The following is a 14,587-nucleotide window of genomic DNA, read 5'->3' as shown; positions in this document are numbered from 1 at the left end:
TGTCAGACATTGATCAATTTAGACAGAAAGAACACTCACTTGGAATTCCTGACACCAATTTTAGTGGCCGCAACACTCTGACTGCTCGCAATGTCCGCAGGTCTAATTCTGACCCCACGGAGGACAAGATACTGGAAAATAGAAGAAAAAAAACAGAGAGAAAGGAGACCAAAAAATAAATAAAAAATGAATGTCTGTTCATTAAACCTAACAGCTTTAATCTACTTTATGCTCTTATATTCGTATTCAGTCATCTGTTTATCAGGATGTTTTTTTTTTAATTATGACTTCTTCACATCTCTTTCAAAGGGAAGTTTTGTCATATTATCTCATTTATGGGGAAAAAGTTGGACCCAAACAATAGTACAGTCACATGCATACACACTAACCTGAGAAGAGGTCAATAGCAGGTAAATAATTGATCACACACTACTCTGTTCTCACATCACACACTGGTCTGATCATCTGATCTTTAAAGGCCCACTGAAGTGCCTTGAAATGTGCAGCATTATTCAATGTGTTGATGTAATTTCCACTGAAACAGCATGACAGGGCAGGACATATCGAACAGCTCCTCCCCTTTTTAAAATAGCCAGTAGCGTTTAGTTTATATCACAGATCGGCCAGAGCCGTTGAGCTCGATTAAGCCTTAGTTTCCTCCTAATCTCTAACCGTTTCTCCTCCTAATCTCCTCCATACCTCTTTAAAATATAGCATTCTATGCAGAATTCAAATGGGTCTGATACGTTTTCTGGTATGGGTTGACTCGCGCATATGATCCGCTCTGTGCTATAGTGTCTCTGGACCATAGTGTCTCTGGACCGGAGCAGACTGTGTGCGCACTGTGGCGATTCGATTAACCCTAACATGAAACCATACTTAATTTGCCGCAATGGAAAGCATATTTACACTGTCTGAATAGTTCCATATCCCCAATATAGTGCACTTTCCATTTAGAAAATAGTAAATGTGTGAACAATTGACTGATTTTCACCGCAGCTTCAGCATCTATTTATAATCTAGGGGGCGGGATGCTTTAGATTCTAGAGAACATTTGATTGGACAGAAAATTTTTTGAGAAGCTGAAGTGCAGAGTGATGTCATCAAAATCATTGATCCATATTGATGCAAGTGAGAGACTGTGGGCCCTATCTTGCACCCGGCGCAAATGACTTTGTACACTGACGCATGTATCATTCCTATTTTGCACCCGCGCAAAGCGGACTTTTCCCTCCACAGACACACGTCGGTTAACTAAGAAATACACTTGCGCTCCCCGGGGCGGTTCAGCGCAAAGAGGAGGCGTGTTCCGGCGCAAACTTTCCCTCATGCTATTTTGCTGTTCTATAAAAACAATTGCGCCACTGACCAGAAAAAAACTAGTCTAAAGTCAATGGCGTGTTGGGTGTACATTCAGATGCTATTTTAAGCGCGCATGCTTGGCCATAAAACAGAGTGTGAACAACGCGCATACACTGTAGATGATTCTCTCATCTACACAGATGCATTTAACTTTTTGCAAATGATACATTATTATAAGGAAAGATATTAAAACACGAGGGAAATCATTGTTGTGTCCATGACGATGGGGAAAATAGGCATAAAGCTTACACATTTACCCAAATTATTATATGCATGTTTAACCGAAGCTAATTTGGGTGGGTTTGTCCCAACCCCAATGTCACTCTCTTTCTTTTACGGCCCTGGCGAGAACATCGATCTCCTCGGCTGAGAACCAATTCTGGTAAATGCGTCATTATAATAGTATTGCGCCATGGAACAAGCGCACCTCGTTCATCATGGTCTTAAAGGGAATGTGATATAAAGCTCTTATTGGTTTGTTTCGCGTTACGCCCAAACCACACCTATGAATAATGAAGCTACTTCAGACCAACCCCTTTTAGATTTGCGCCAGGCGCAAGAGGCATTTATCCTGCCGGGAAAATAGCAACAGCGCCGGGATCCGCCCACAAAGTTACTTGCGCTTTGCGCTTTGACACTTGCGTTTCAGATAGTTAAAATAGGGCCCTGTAAGTTTTAAGTGTTTATATCTTCTAAATGCGAATTTTGTTATTGTTTTGGAGCACACTAGCTTATAGGTAACCGCAAGGCTAACATATTCGTTTGTGGGTGGTTTAGTCTGACTTTCTTCCTTTGCTGTAAGCTCCAGATCCGTGCCTTGTCCTAGACACTATTGGCCTGTTGGATGGGAAACAATTTTTCGGAATGCATTTTAACATTGTTTTCATTTAAGAATAGTAAAAATTATTGAAAATTTAGTTGAAAAAGTGTTCTCTGTATTGAGAAATGCATACAAATGGGTTTAAAATTATAGAAAATTACATCTGTAGTCAAAAGAAAAAGTTATAGTTGAGCAATGACACTGAATTCAGGATTTAGCAGGTAGCCCTCCTTTCTTGCTCTTTTTCCAACACCTTTCACTCCCTTCTGCTGTTGCCTATATATGCAGCGATGCCAATGTTGCTAAGAGCTCATTTATTAGTGGTTATGATCTAGAGCGCCAGCCACTGGCTCAGTCAATAGGACGTTAACTGCTCTGCCATCACATGCAGCAAACACCTACGTAAGCTAAAAGAAAAGAGAGAGAATGATTGGATGGATGGACTTAAGCAAGACTGGACAGAATGCAGCAAACTTGTCTCCTGACTCATTCTCTAATGTCTTCTGCTTTTTCAGCTCTTCCTGTTAAGCCATTCCATTGGCAAGAACATTGTGACTAATTCAATCAACGATCTGAATCATATTATTTTGTGATGTCACATGGTGCAATAATGTTTTGAGAATGAAGATGAGATGGCGCCAACCCTATATAATAAGCGTATAGGATCTGTCTCGAATATTCGCAACCAAACCTAAATTGAAAACCTGATCACAGATCAGCAGGCTGTGCCCTCTTTGAGCAAACCCAACTGAGATATTTGGATGAAACGGTCAGTAATTCATTTACATATATCTGCTGTCTCACGTAACAAATAACACCTATTTATGACCCATCTCGTGTGATTCAATAAGCCTGAGACAGATGCAAATCTACATTCAACACTTAAAGAACGGATCTGAGATCAGGACTAAAGTGCTTCGGCTGCTGATATAAGATCAGTTTACATTTTATTTTTGTGGAACAGTGAATACTTAGATGCGGGAAGGAATAAACTGCCTCTGGTCAGGCGGTGAAGAACACTTTATGTACAGTAAGTGCAGTCAGGATAACAGAGCACCGCTGACAGCGCTCATATCCTACTACACACTAAAAGGCCTGCGGTATTTTTGATGGAAGATTGGACTGACGTGTATGTGTGTGTGTGTGTGTGTGTGTGTGTGTGTGTGTGTATTAGAGGGGGGAGTGTGTGCAAGTCTGAGACAGATGGAGAGGGGAAAAGAGTGTGTATATGTGCAAAAGTTTGAAAAGAAAGGCTGTAGCCCCTGCGCTCGGGTTAGAGTAGAAGATAAAAACTCTCTGTTGTGAGCTGTCAAAGAAAGTGCCTTTCATAGGATGTTATTTTGTTATCATGTTATTGTGAACAGAATACTAACACTAACAGGCCAATACTGAAATAGGGACAATTTATGATTGAAAAATAAAAAAAATTGTTAAAATTTTTTTTCTAAAGAACATATGTGAGTATATAGTGGTTGGCCATGGAAAAACATGATTCTAGGGTATTGTGGGTGTGATTGCTAGTATGTTCTGAGTGTTTTTTAGCACATTGCTATTTGGTTGCTAGGTAGATGCTTATTGGCCCAGTCAAAAAAGCCAATGACAACTCATCTCCAGTGATATACAAGGCGGCTAGCTGTAAATGTCAGTTTAACTAACTTAAAGTAACTTACTCAGCAGGATTAGCTTTAAACTGTTGCTCTGAATAACTAGTTACAGCATCCTTTGTGACAGCACTAAAAATGCAACAAACTAGCATTCGAGTTCACTTCAGTGTTATTTTAGTATCATTAAGATACTATTATGGTTTTTGGATAAATTCTTATTTTTATATTCTCATTTTAATTTCAGTTAATGTTTTATTGTGTGTTTTGACATTTTTATTAGTTTAATAAAATTACAGTATGTTTATATAGTTTATGTTTAAGTAGTATGTTTTATTATATATACATTTTATTTTAATTCAGTAAATCTTTTATTTAAAGTATTTTTTTATGGTTTCGGTTAGCTATAATAACCCTGGTTCACGTATTTGAGCATGTTTTCGACCGCTAATAAGCTCAACTTTATTTGAACATTCATTCAGAAAGTTATATTTGGTAAAGTTAAACATAAACTTTAGTGTATTTGGTTTCATTCAGATTACACTTGTGCTCACCTCACAGAACACGTGACTGTGTCCTTCTTAAAATTATTCTACAATATTTATAAATATTTTTAACATGTTAAACTGAAAAAAGTATTGTTAACATTGACAGCACTTTATATATATATATATATATATATATATATATATATATATATATATATTTATATATATATAGTTTTTTTAAATAAAGTAAAATTCCACTTATTTACAATCAGTTATGTGCATTTCCCAATATATCTAATATTGAAAATGTCTGAAAAAGTATTGTACAATATTAAGAAATGCACATAAAATTGTTAAAAAATATATATCTGTAGTCAATAAATAATGAAACAAAACAAAACTTGTTTCTTACCCAGAATTATTCTTATATGTTCATTAAATTAGTAAGGTACATTAGTTACGATACTTTGCAGCCATGAGCCGCTGCCTACAATGGTCTGGATCCTTCAACGTGGAAGCAACTCACTCCCGCTAAACGTTTACTCTTTGAATTCTTGCACCCAGGATCAATACAAGTCGACACCATTATGACTAAAAGTTAGCTAAGAAGTATTTGCTACTAAAGCAATGTGGTGTTTGACTCTGCTCAAGCTTATCCATATCAGACTGGTGGGAGTGGCCATAAAAGACAAAATGCCCAGTGCATTATGGGTGTTGAGGTTTCCCTACTGATTTGGCAAAAGGGAAGACAACAGCATGTTTTCTCTAGTTTGGTAGCACCGATTTCAACATTTTCTTCGCCATTCTACTGTATAGGCAGCCAAGTTTTATTGAAAGCCCATTTTGCCAGAGGTGAACTGCCAAATATTTCTCACAGTGTTTCATGAGGTAGTCACTGCCCTCTCTCTCAACACCAGTGGGAGAGTCTTGTGAAGGGAATAAAGTGTGATTTGGGACACACTGGTGAGAAAAGATTGAAAGACACACAGTTAGCCCTGAGAATGACAGAGCAACAGAGAGAGAGGTAAAGAAAAAGAGAAAGCCTCCCGGCCCCAGGGAGAGGACGATGACAAGGTGAGATGGAGGAAGGGACTGAGGGATTCACAGGAGCGTCAAGGCCTTCGTCTGCTGGGGAAAACCTGACAATCAATCAGAGCACACACATTGAAGAAAGGACTTTCTCTTTTTTACTTTTTCTCCTAACAACAGTTTATCACTCCTTCTCTCCTCTATTGCACTGTAGGTGTTGTGTTTGTAACGTAACTTCCACATAATAATCAGAAAATTAGCACCCTTGAAAGACATATCACAACCCACATATGAAAAATCACTGACAGGAAGGATTTTCTGATTTGGAGAAAGGGCGTGGCTATGTCTGGTAGAAGTTAGTGAAATGGCAAATATTGTTTAGAGTTTATTTGTGTTTGATAGTACATATTACGTTAATATGTGTGTGCTTTAAGAATGTTTCTAGGAATAGATTCTGTGTTGTCTTGCTCATTTACTTAAAAAAAATAATGAAGATGTGGATGACGGTCGTGGAAGTCTCTCTCCAACATCACGCCACCAGGTCTCTCCCCATTCACGGCATCACCATAGCAACCGGCGATTCCTCTTTTACGGAATCTCCACGGTTACCAGCCTTCTCTCATTCATAACCGTTGCCACAGCAACGGGCCCTCTGTCATTGATGGAATCTCTGTATTGCCGCAGCAACCAGGCCAGGAGTGAAAGATAAAGTGTCCCCTTTCGATTGTTCTCCCTTCCCTCCCCCTTTTATATGGTGAGAATTCACTGACTGACCACAATGTCATATTTATCTGCAGTTTAACCATTGACTACATAAAGTCCACCTCATTAGCACGTCCTCTACATGTTGCTGGCACCAGAAAACAGCTGGATCCTGCAACAAAACGGCGCAGGAATCCTCCAGCTTTTCGTTCGTGCTGAATGTAGGTCACCCTGATATGCAGCCGAACTCTACATTATTCAATGCTGTACACTCAGGCCGGGGCATCTGGGAATACAGTGCATTTGTGCGGTATGTGAGGGTGTTTGTTTGGGGAGTGCGACAAGGATCTGGTATCACAATCTATTTTCTTGTACCAAAGTTTGTAAAATAGGCCTCTTGTTAGTAGTGGAATAGGTTTCTTCTTTGTTAACTTCTCATATCGGGCTTCTGTGTGAGAGTGTGATCTGATCAGCATGGCGACAGACTGCTGGAAGAGTCCGTTTTCACCACTGGGAAGATGATATAACTTAATTCTTAAAAATTATCAACCGTTCCTAAATGGTATTCTCCTCCTCCTTGACTTAGCTTTCTTTCTTATAGTCTCTTAGTCCTTGATAATGCTGATATCCCCATTATTATTCCTCACACTTAAGGTTATGGATTTAGATTAGCCCTTAACTCTCAGCATTACACCTGAATGCGTAACTTGAACTGCACTATTTGTGCTACAGACATGAATGATAGCCACAGTCACGTTTACTGGATTACAAAAACAAACGTTAGTGACAGCCCTAGTTTCCACTAAAATTTAAGCAGCAGCACATTTGTTTTCAAAATTGATAATAATAATAAATGTTACTTGAGCTACCATTCAGCATATTAGGATGATTTCTGAAGGATCATCATGGTAATGATGCTGATTCCATCCATTTATTCCATCACAGGAAAAAATTACATTTTAAAAAATATTAAAACAGAAAACAGATCATTTAAATTGTAATAATACAGTGATGTGAATAAGTTAGGACACCCATGCTAAAGTTGCCTAAAAAGAGGAATAAAAAAATCATCTTTTGGAAATTGATCTTAATGCCTTAATTGGAAAAATGAGGAAAAATCCAACCTTTAAGGACACCAATTTTCTTTGTGTATGAATAATGTATCATAAATAAATAAATGTTCTTCCTTAAAATACAGGGTAGAGATTGGCACATGGGGTACTTTCCATAAGATCATCATTCAATGCAAATCAAACCAGCTATTAGGCTAACTGAAATAAAACCATGCCAATCTCTAGGTATGGTGAAGGGTGTGTGATGATGTGGGTCTATTTTAAATTAGTTAAAAGGCCAAGGGAACTTTATCAGGATGCATATTATCCTGGATCCATGAAATAACTGGCCTTTAAAAATAAAAATCTGCCTGTCTCTATGGGAATTTAACATAGGGGTGTCCTGACTTATGCACCCTGTATTTAAAGGAAGAACATTTATTTATTTATGATAGATTATTCATTCACAAAAAAAATGGTGTCCTTAAAGGTTGGATTTTTACTCATTTTTTAAATTAAGGCATTAAGATCAATTTCTAAAAGATGATTTTTTATTCCTCTTTTTAGGCAACTTTAGCATGGGTGTCCTAACTTATTCACATCACTGTAGTTCCTTATTACTGTATTACTTATTACTGTATTATTACTTTTACTGTATTTTTAAATTAAATAATACAGCCTTGGTGACAATAAGATACTTCATTCATTCAAAAACATAAATAAAAGTATTTTATATTACATGCACAAATATTATAATATTTTAAGCATAATATTCTATATTTAGAATGATTAAAAATTATTTTGATGGACTGATTCAATTGAAGTACTTGAGATTTAATGGGAAAACATGTTATGCGTTATTACATAGTTAGAGAGTAAATATCTGAATCTTAGGGGCAAATTAATTATTTATTTTTTGTTAAATTCTGGCACTGGTTGTTACTTTAGGCAAAATATTTTCCAAAGTTTCCAAGATTACTGGAGGTTTACAAGAAAATACTTTCAAAACAATTTCAGTGTTACTTGCCATTTCTTTGTAATTATTTGTGAACTTCACTAGCAATTTCTGAGAGAAAATCCTACATCAAAATTTTTAAGTGAACCCTCAGATTTTCAGCTGACAGACAATATATCCTTAAATATCCATTAGACCTATACTGAAGGGGCGACCAAGTAAAATCTAAGGACTAGAATATATACATGTTTGCTCCTTTTGATCTCAACACAGCTGATGGTCACTCCCTCCCCCTCTTCTCATCCTCTCCGCTCCTTGTTACTAAGCACCCGCGTTTTCTCTGCATTCTCACGTTCCCCCTACCTCTCCCTTACCTCCCTCCTTTTTTCCACGAATGCTTTTTTCCCTAGTCCCCCTCTTGCACTGTTACATTTGTGATGAAAGAAAAATGAGGGTGAGAGAAACATGGAAAACCTCTTTCACCCTTTACAACTACACAGCACACTGATGCAGTCTCTCTCTATTACACACACACACACACACACACACACACACACACACACACACACACACACACACACACACACACACACACACACACACACACACACACACACACACACACACACACACACACACACACACACACACATACACATACACACACACACACACACACCGTCTTTTACTGAGAGCCTTACTTTCTCTCTCTGGCTTTCTTATGTTGTCCTTCCCACCTGTCTTTATGTGGCAACCAGCATGTGTGTGCCCGTCTCAAGGACAAGAGAAAGAGCAACTTCACCAGCACACACAAGCAGAAGGTGTATGTTAATGTGTGCAACATGACGTGTGTGTGGTGAGAGAAAGAGAGATAGAGGGAGGTTTTCTACCTATGTGGATATTGTACCACTGCCATCATTTCCATTATCATTATTGCACTGCAGTCATTGAGAGAAAGACATCCTTCCCTTAACCTCCATATAGGGCTTAACCACACACTCACCCTGAAACACACTTATTCTAACATCAACACACACTCACGCACAAACACACTCCACTCAAAGTGCATCTATTCCTGAAGCACGCTTTTAACCGGGTGTCCGGTCGGCGCAACGGTACCGTTACCACAGACATAAATTCCTGGACATGTTCTCACAAAAGATCGCTACTTTCTGTATATGTTTGAACATATGGAATTTTCATAGAGAAAAAGTTAAGTAGAAGGTAATTTCAGAGGAAGAGCAAGTTATTACTTTATGTTTTAATATTATGGAGGCACATTTTATCTTTGAAATAACATGCACAATTAAGCATAATGCTTAATTTAACACACTTTGATGGGGTTTTGAGTGAGTACACTCACAAAATGGTGACAGTGTGTACTGGATCAAATAGAAACTGGACTAATTGCACACAAACTGCAAATAAATGTTGTCTTTTTTTAACAAATGTTGTCTTTTTTTATCAATTGTGCCAGAATGCTGTTCCATGTTGTTCAACTCAATTTAACCTCTCATCTTGGTCAATATTAATGTTCAAATGTTACTCTTCTCCATCATTTTAAAATAAGCAGTGTAGACACAGGGAGACGGCAATCCAAAAGAGTGTGAGAGAGAACGATAAAGTGAGAAAAGCAGAGAGTGGTGTCGTCTCTGGCCTTCCACGGTTCTCTCTTATTACATAACATTGCTATGGAAACAGCTGCACATGGCAGTGCTAAGGTGTGTCCAGAAACTGAGAAATCTTCTACAGGCTAAACCATGGTGTTATTCTCTTGGTCTCGCTCACTCTCCTGCTCTTTTCCTTTCTGTCTCTCTTCGCTGTGTGTGCCAGTAGTGAAGTCACAGATTGGCACAGAGCAGGCAGCCAATAGCCAGCGCAGTCACGACTCAGGAATCTGCCAAGTACATTGGCAACACGAGCGCAAGCAATGGCAGTGGTAATGGAGATTGTGATAGGGAACTAATAACAGTACTGGTTCAAAATGGAAGTACTACTTAGTAGTACTAAGGCTGGGCGATATGGCCAAAAAAATCATATCTCTGTTTTTTTTTTTGGTTGAATGGCGACATATCTCTGTATTTTATATGTTTTCTACATAGATAAAAATTATTGTATTTATTTAAAAATATGTATATTTCACATCCTACTTAATGTTCTCCAACAAACAATGTTCATATTGAAGGCTATGAACAATAAACAAATATGGTGAATGTAAACATGCAGGCCATGCTATTTAGACTATTATGTGCAAAAAAAGACTAAAAATGAAAATAAATAAAAACAAAAGCACAGACAAATTATATTAGGCTTGATTAACCCATTACAATAGTCACTTTTCAGTTACTGCTATCATAAAAACTCACTTACTTGTAGGTTTAAAATTTCAAATATAGCACATTTATTGTCCAACTACAAATATTTTAGCAATATGTATATTTTAGTCAGAATTATTACTGTTTGGCGCTCGTTCACCAAGTCTGTCCGTTTAGCGGAGATTCAATTGCATAAGGCTTGTCCTCTCCTGACAACAAAATGGAAATATTTGCATGACTTTCTAACATTTACAGAGAGAGAATATACCTGTGGCACTTAAGTTATGCACTGAGGAAAACACCACAACTCAAACGCATTAAAACAGCGCATGTATCTGTCAGAGCATCTAAAGGGGCAAGCTGCTTTAATCTATCCGTGTTAACTATATCTTATGAGTTATTATGAAGCCCTTGATATAAAGCACGGCTCATGTTTAGGACAAAGTGGATTATGCACCTTCCCCGCAGCAGCACACTCTGCATCCTCCGCTATTTTTCAGATTCGCTCATATCAAACTGCAGTACAGAATATAGATATAAGCGCTATTGCCTCATTCCATATTGTTTATAAGAAATATATCATTCAAACTCGTTATACCCCCAGCCATACTAAATGGAGGAGAATTAATTAAGAACTACAATAAAATTCAATTAATAAAACACTATTAATTTATTCATATTATATATGCATATAATATATCATATTTATATTGTAAATTACATATGCATCAATTTTATATTCAAGTCTTTTCATAATGTACCAACACACATTTACTGACTTTTAAAAAGAAGCAAGTTCCTGTCGTTATTTGTCAACTACTCAAATGTAGATTCAACATGAGCTCTTCCAGACTGTCCGCTGTGACCAGTGACCGCTCTGTGACCAGCAGCAAACTCTGCTCAGAGGTCATGAGAGTCTGTCACTCCGCTGTCAAGCTTCATTGACATCTTGATGTAAAATCCACGAGGTGAAACTAAAATGTAGAACTAGAGTTTTTGAGCTGATGGAGAGGCACTCGAGGGAGTACTGCAACCACAGCCCTTGTCAGAAGTAACATCCTTTTTCAACTGACACTAAAGAGCATTTCAGACACTAAAAACGGACGACCACGGGTAAATGTTTAAAGGCACATTGTGTTGGAATTTCTCCCATCTAGCGGTGAAATTGTATTTTACATTCAAATTAATTGTGCTCTCCAGCGCCTCGCTTTTTCAAATGCGTGTTGCATCTACGGTAGCTGTAATGTACCAAAAAGCTAGGACAGGATGTCTCCTAATTGCACTTCGTCGAGTTTTAACGAAAGCCCGTTGTGGAAACGCGTTGGCCTAGTACTTTTTGATCCTCTCTGCTATTATAGTTTTTCAAGATGGCGGAACGACATGGAATCCTCCGTGGACCTACCCGTCACATGTATATAAAGATAATAAATTCTTCGTTTACAAGGATAAGTCAGATAATTGGCAGAGGTATTTGTACACCATTGAGGACATATTTATGAATACAAATATTGATTTTAGATAATAAAATACCTAAAAAACTACACATTGTCCCTTTAAACGTGAGAGGAAACAATGAAATGTAACGACATCAGTGTCTAATATTCTGTTAATAATTTTCAGACTAATTCTAACTGAAGTTCTTATATTTTTATTCAAAGACAAAGCAATTCTGATTTCTGTGCCAGTTGAAATGCTGAAACAACCTCAAACTAATGTAGCAGCTGATAGCAGCCAGGTTTCATTACATCATAGTCATACTACAATCATGTCAACTCTCGGAATAGTTTTAACAAGTTATTGAATATGGAAATGTTAATGTATTTGTGATGCGATCTGGGAAAACCCGTCGGATGTCGTGCTGGTACGTTTTCAGTAAGGTCTAAAAATAGGTTGAATGTCAGATTTTTTTGTCAAAATTGGGTTTTCATTAAAATTATTATTCTATAACATCTTGTCTATCATCTCTGAATATATAATGGCAAAATTCACTAGTTTAGTGCAGAAAATAGCGATTTATAGTGGCAAGCTGAAAAGACTATGTCTTTCTCTAAGAACACGCCTGTCGGTGGAAGTGAAAAAAAAGAAGATTTTTTTTTTTTAAATTCACCACTAAAAAGGCAATTCACTTATCAAAATAAACCACATAACATCTAAAATAAAGGTATATCAATGCGCATTTTCCCACCAGCCCTGTGTAAACTACAACGCCATGCAATTTTTGTTTTGTTTTGTCTTTATCCAACATTATCTTAAGATCCGGAGCGGAGCACAAGAGAACAACGGAGTCTGAAGTAGCTGCTCGCTTAAAAGATCTTGCTAGCAATCGCCCAATTTCAAAATGGTTTATATAAAATGAATTTTTAGTTCGTAAGCTTTTGAATGATACCTAATCTATGATGATTACTAAAATATGTGAAATGAAAAAAAGGCGTTAAAAAAATAGCGCCAATCGTCCTGCTAGCAGGACGTGACAGTTAATTAGACCTGTTTTTCTCAAAATTCCGTCATAGCGATCAGCCGACATCAGATAACCATAAGTTTTGTTACCGACAAATGATGAAATAAATAAAAACAGATTAGGGAAGGGCTTGAAACCAGCTTTAATATGGTATCAAAACCTGTAATAAGTAAAATTTCACCATGTGATGTGTTTTCCCAGATCACATCACATTTGCTCTTCGTAGGACTAGATTTGCTAAGCTACTGCTACTGAGAGGTAGCAGTAGCAATCTTATTGACTGCAGGATCAGCTTGTGACCAATCAGCTTTCATGAATGAACTATTCATTATTTTGTCCTTTTCAGAGCATTATGACTGACATGTCCTCACATTTTTAGAAATAGCTAATCATATTTAAAGAGTTGTGTTTTGCATGGCTGCAGAATAAGGAAAAAAATGGGTCTGTGAAACAACTTTAAGACCAAGAAAAAGCTTCTGCCAGCTGGTAATGTTGGCAGTGGACTGAACAACTGTGCAAGCAGTGAGCAGTAATCCTGCTATGGCTAGCGCCCATTACCTGACTGTCATCAAATGAGGACTACTGAGTAAACATCCCATCACAATATTTATATTAAAATTAAAGTGGAAAGGTATTTCAGACGGTTCCTATGCTGCTGGGTCATGTTCTAAATGTAAATGGTCTAAATGTAAAGGTATGTGCTGGTAAAACATAAATAATGTTAAAAAAAAAAAAGAAAAAAAAAAAATATATATATATATATATATATATATTAATTATATAAAATATTTAAAAGATCTTATTTTAATTAAAAAAAATACAATGAATAAACTATTTTAATAAAATAAAACCATAAAACAAAAATAAAATAAAATAAAATGTTTTCTTGGACAGAAAGAGAAAAAACACACAATCATTTCATCCAAAAGTGACACAACATGAAAGTACGCGTGCGTGTTTGTTACAGTAAGTAAAGGTATGTATGAGTCTGTCTGTAAATAGAAATCAAAGCTACAGGAAGCAGCATGGAGGAGAATGAATTGTATCATCAAAGTGTAGCTCTTTCTCTCTAACACAAACACACACACAGACACACAGACACACACACACACACACACACACACACACACACACACACACACACACACACACACACACACACACACACACACACACACACACACACACACACACTGCTTACATATGTATCCAATATGCACACACAGCAGTCGACGGTGAGTAAAACTGTGTGTATTGAGGATGTAGTTAATGATTAGCCATGTTCAGTTTCACAGCTGCTTGTGTGTGTGAAGATCTGGCTGTGTCTAAAAGCGGGGCTAGTTGATTGATCATCTGCAGTAGTGAAAAGCAGGTTACTGCAGCAGCTAACGAAAACACACACACCCGCTCGCCCTGCTCCATTACGTTCCCTCGTTCTCATTCTCTTCCCTTCCCCCTCCACCCCTATCCTCCATGTTCTAGTTTTTTTTCTCTGCTTCTTACCATCATTTCTTCTTTCACTAGTTTCTGTTGAAAAGACGAGCACTGCTGGTCAACAGTGCATGGTGTGTTTTGGATGCTGGTATATTGGTAATCTTACCAATCTTTTTAAAGGGACAGTTCACTCAAAAGTAATTCCATTATCATTTACTCACCTTCATGTCATTCTCAACCTGCATGACTTCTTACACTTAAAATTTAGTTACACTACCCTTCCAAAGTTTGATGTCGGTAAGATTTTTTAAATGTTTTTGAAGGAAGTCTCTAATGTTCAAAAAGACTGCATTTATTTGATCAAAAACAGT

The 14,587-nt window shown here is 37.3% G+C and overlaps 1 protein-coding gene across 3 annotated transcripts in view; it reads right to left on the bottom strand.

Moving 5' to 3' along the window:
* Nucleotides 1-14,587, bottom strand: part of cacna1ab (calcium channel, voltage-dependent, P/Q type, alpha 1A subunit, b) — a 147,100-nt gene that overhangs the window by 64,163 nt on the left and 68,350 nt on the right. For all 3 annotated transcript variants that reach the window (XM_077203675.1, XM_077203677.1, XM_077203676.1), the window contains one exon: nt 40-131. In XM_077203675.1, the coding sequence (XP_077059790.1) occupies nt 40-131 (92 nt within the window). The remainder of the gene's footprint in view (nt 1-39; nt 132-14,587) is intronic.

This window comes from Siphateles boraxobius, unplaced genomic scaffold, assembly GCF_051911475.1.
Source record: "Siphateles boraxobius isolate OS27281-9 unplaced genomic scaffold, OSU_SipBor_1 5, whole genome shotgun sequence".
Taxonomy (NCBI): domain Eukaryota; kingdom Metazoa; phylum Chordata; class Actinopteri; order Cypriniformes; family Leuciscidae; genus Siphateles; species Siphateles boraxobius.
This window is presented reverse-complemented; position numbering and strand designations above follow the sequence as displayed.